Genomic DNA, 1,579 nt, shown 5'->3' with positions numbered 1-1,579 from the left:
GTGGAGGCCTTTGGCCTATTAACTATACCAGGCTACCCCATAGTCGTTCAAGAAAGTGCCCGGTATATATAGTGTTTGCCGTATCGACTATTAAACTGTGGTCTGCCGCCGCGGGCGGCTGTGTTTGCGTTCGGTACGGCAAGTGGCTTTACTTGCCCAGTTTTAGGGTTACGTGTGTGGGGATGATGTTTTTGGACTCGTGAGAGTCTCTTCTACATGTAGCCCTCGGTCTTAAGTGGGTGGGACAACTTAGGGCCCTATAATGTGGGTGTGAAGTTGTCCCGGTCGTGTGTGTGTATAGTTAATATGATTTTTGATGTATATTATTGTGTTGTGCTATAATACAGTCGACTAATCGAATAAATTGTCATCAGGAAATTCTTCTCGTTTGTAAACGGTTTGAAAAAGATTTATCAACTCATCGTAATCGGGAGTTTCGAAGAACTCCAATTTTCTTACGTAGTCAAAATATTTGCCAAAATTTTCTAAATAAAAAAAAATTATCAGTCCTCAAGGCATTATAAAATACCAATATGAGAATATGAGATAATTGTTAAACTGTATTATGTCTTACCTGGTAAATCAGCACAAAGAGTTTTATGTGATTTTTTTTTCAGATCTCCACACTTTTTCACATCAAAATCTTCTCCCTCAATGTTTTTCATCCAAGGTAACGTGCCTTTGACCAAGTACAGTAGAACGTATCCAAGAGATTCCAAATCGTCTCTGCGACCTTGTTCTGCACACGGTTTAAGCATAGACACGTTATTGTTATATACATTATTATATAAGTAAGTAGTTGGTACATACTGTTCATTAATATTGGAAAGGTTATAATAGTAGCACTGATTAAAAATGCAGTGTAAATATATTTTAGTACATTTTTTTTTTAATTAATCAATTGACCTCAATTGTACCATTATTTACTACGCGGATAACAATAGAAATCCATTTATACAAGTAATGGGTTGAAATGCGTATTATTTAAAATATTTATAATTTTCCGTTCCAGTAGCCAAATTAAAATGTTGTTAGTAAAAGACTTAAGAGAATATTACAGTTTTTAACATCCATAGGAAGCATTTTATATATTTTCATGAGTAAGAAATTGGATTTGTGTTATTATATTAATTGTATGGCTATAATATAATATGTATTATGCACGTAACACGCATACCTACACTTCACCAGTGTTCGGATTAAATAAGTATTTATTTTATCTGGATAAAAAAAGATACAATTATTTTTTAAATAGCTTTAAATTTTGATATATTTTAGTTGGGCACTAGGAACATAATAATAATAATGATATAAATAAAAATAATTAAATTATTTATAAACCATAAATTTTGTTTGAGAATCTGTATAAATATTTAAAAATTTAGTACAATTTCGCGATTTTTATCAATACAAAATGTATCTAGATGATTTATTTAGATTAGTAAAAAAATTATCTAAGATGAACATTTAGATACCTTGTAACTATTTATCTAGATAAGATAAAAGATGAACAAATAATTATTTAGATAAGTCCGAACACTGCACTTCACATCTATCTTACCTATACTTAAATTACTGT

General features: G+C 31.0%; 1 protein-coding gene across 1 annotated transcript; it reads right to left on the bottom strand.

Moving 5' to 3' along the window:
• Window positions 1-351: 351 nt before the first annotated feature.
• LOC107884845 (casein kinase I-like) lies at window positions 352-758 on the bottom strand. The gene is made up of 2 exons (XM_016807791.1): window positions 575-758; window positions 352-485 (listed from the first exon to the last, which is right to left on the bottom strand). Exons 1-2 carry the CDS (start codon window positions 756-758, stop codon window positions 352-354), a joined length of 318 nt encoding a protein of 105 aa, XP_016663280.1.
• Window positions 759-1,579: the final 821 nt, after the last annotated feature.

This window comes from Acyrthosiphon pisum, chromosome X (genome assembly GCF_005508785.2).
Source record: "Acyrthosiphon pisum isolate AL4f chromosome X, pea_aphid_22Mar2018_4r6ur, whole genome shotgun sequence".
Lineage (NCBI taxonomy): Eukaryota > Metazoa > Arthropoda > Insecta > Hemiptera > Aphididae > Acyrthosiphon > Acyrthosiphon pisum.
Note: the sequence above shows the minus strand (reverse complement) of the source record. Positions and strands in the feature narration are given on the sequence as shown.